The 2,314-nt window shown below is 44.0% G+C and overlaps 1 protein-coding gene across 1 annotated transcript; it reads right to left on the bottom strand.

Moving 5' to 3' along the window:
• Positions 1 to 6: 6 nt before the first annotated feature.
• Positions 7 to 2,308, bottom strand: LOC132009195 (zinc finger protein 160-like). The gene has a single exon (XM_059387526.1). The coding sequence runs from the start codon at positions 2,290 to 2,292 to the stop codon at positions 814 to 816; it is 1,479 nt and encodes a 492-aa protein (XP_059243509.1). The 5' UTR covers positions 2,293 to 2,308; the 3' UTR covers positions 7 to 813.
• Positions 2,309 to 2,314: the final 6 nt, after the last annotated feature.

Genomic DNA, 2,314 nt, shown 5'->3' with positions numbered 1-2,314 from the left:
TATTGGGGGTCATACTGCAAAATACGGATTTGGGTATACAATTCAGCTCATCACAAAGGTCTTGGGTTATAACGCAAATTAACACACAGGCTGGAGTATGTACATATGTATATGCACATCAATATTACTGATACATTTGCAATGTTCCTCTCAGAGACACAGCAAGTATGGGATGGAATGCGATCTGCTCATTCCTTCATGTGGGAGAGCCCGATGCTGCTTTCAAACCACCCCTTCGAGTGCACACAATGTCTAAGATCAAAGGTAATTAAACAAACATGGCACTTACTGATACATCCATCAGAGAAACACGGGGCACACAATTCCTATGTGGTGACCTGGAAGCTGCAAATAGTCATCAAATCATCAGGAGACCAGCAACACCCCTGTGGGACTTGGCCTTCCTGTGCGAGTCACCACCTAGAACTCACAACTCCCACTGTGGATCAACACTGGTCACATCCATGCCCTAACTGGGAATGGAACAAGGGGTTCCATTTGAATGAGCAGAATTTGAATGAGCAGTCGAGAACGTGAACAGCTCGACATCATTAACCATGTTAGGTGGTGACATAGGCACACTACTGGGAACTGCCAGGTTCCAAAAACTGCCAGTGATTTCCATTTTGCAGTGACTGCACCCACATCAGAAAGCACTATGCACATTTTTCTGAAAATGACTGGATCTTATGGGAAGTCACTGCACTGGGGACATTCAGGGAAACCATGTTCCAATTCGGGTAGCCTGCTGCCTCAGAGTTTGTCCTCCAACCTAAATGCCTCAAGGCAAGAAGAATCACCTTCTGTGCTGTTTTAGATCCTTCCTGCAGTGTGAAGGCTGTAATGATATGTAAAACCACTATAACTAATGTAAGATTTCCCACATTCACGGCATTGATAAGGCCTCTCTCCAGTGTGAACTCTCTTGTGACGCTGGAGGGCAGAACTATCAGCAAATGATTTCTCACATTCATTACACACATAAGGCCTTTCTCCAGTGTGAACTCTCTTGTGACGTCGGAGGGCAGAACTAGCAGTGTAAAATTTCCCACATTCATTGCACTGATAAGGTCTTTCTCCAGTGTGAAGTCTCTGGTGGTAACGGAGGGCAGAACTAGCAGTAAATGATTTCCCACATTCACTACACTCATAAGGCCGTTCACCTGAGTGAAGCTTTTTGTGTACATTGAGGGTACTTTTTCGGGGAAAGGATTTACTACATTCAGGGCATTCATAAGGCCTCTCTCCACTGTGAACTCTCTGGTGTTCACGATGTTCATTACTAGTGACAAAAGATTTCCCACATTCACTGCACTTATAAGGCTTTTGTCCAGTGTGAAATCTCTGATGATTACGGAGTCCAGAGCTACTTGTGAAAGATTTCCCACATTCAGGGCACTCATAAGGCTTTTCTCCAGTATGAACTCTCTGGTGATAACGGAGGCCAGTACTACTCATAAGCGATTTGCCACATTCATGACACTTGTAGGGCCTTTCTCCAGTGTGAACTCTCTGGTGATAACGGAGAGCAGAATTACAGGTAAACGATTTCCCACATTCATGGCACTCATAAGGCCTTTCTCCAGTGTGAACTCTCTGGTGACTACGGAGGCCATAAATAGTAGAACAGGATTTCCCACATTCATTGCACTGATAAGGCTTTTGTCCAGCATGAATTCGCTGGTGAAAACGGAAGGAACATCTAGCAGTAAAAGATTTCCCACATTCATTACACTCATAAGGCTTTTCACCTGAGTGAAACTTGATATGGTAACGTTGGTAAATTTTTTGGCTAAAAGATTTCCCACATTCAACGCATGCATAAGGCCTTTCTCTACTGTGAACTCTCTGATGACTACGGAGGGCAGAACTCCTAGCAAGTGATTTCCCACATTCATTGCACTTATAAGGCTTTTCTCCAGTGTGAACCCTCTGGTGAGAAGAGAGCTCAGAATTACTTATAAAAGATTTGCCACATTCACGGCACATGTAAGGCTTTTCACCAGTGTGAACACTATGGTGATAACGGAGGCCATTACGACTCATAAAAGATTTGCCACATTTGCTACACTTGTAAGGCCTTTCTCCACTGTGAACTCTGTGGTGATAACGGAGGTAAGTAATACGAACAAAACATTTCCCACATTCATTGCATTTATAAGGCCTTTCTCCAGTGTGAAGTCTCTGGTGAGAACGGAGAGATGAAGTACTGGTAACAGATTTCCCACAATCACTACACTCATACTGTCTTTTCCCTGTGTGAGATCGCTGATGGTAACAGAGGGCAGACATAGACGGAAAAGATTTTGCACAT

Source organism: Mustela nigripes, unplaced genomic scaffold (assembly GCF_022355385.1).
Source record: "Mustela nigripes isolate SB6536 unplaced genomic scaffold, MUSNIG.SB6536 HiC_scaffold_7077, whole genome shotgun sequence".
NCBI lineage: Eukaryota > Metazoa > Chordata > Mammalia > Carnivora > Mustelidae > Mustela > Mustela nigripes.
Note: the sequence above shows the minus strand (reverse complement) of the source record. Positions and strands in the feature narration are given on the sequence as shown.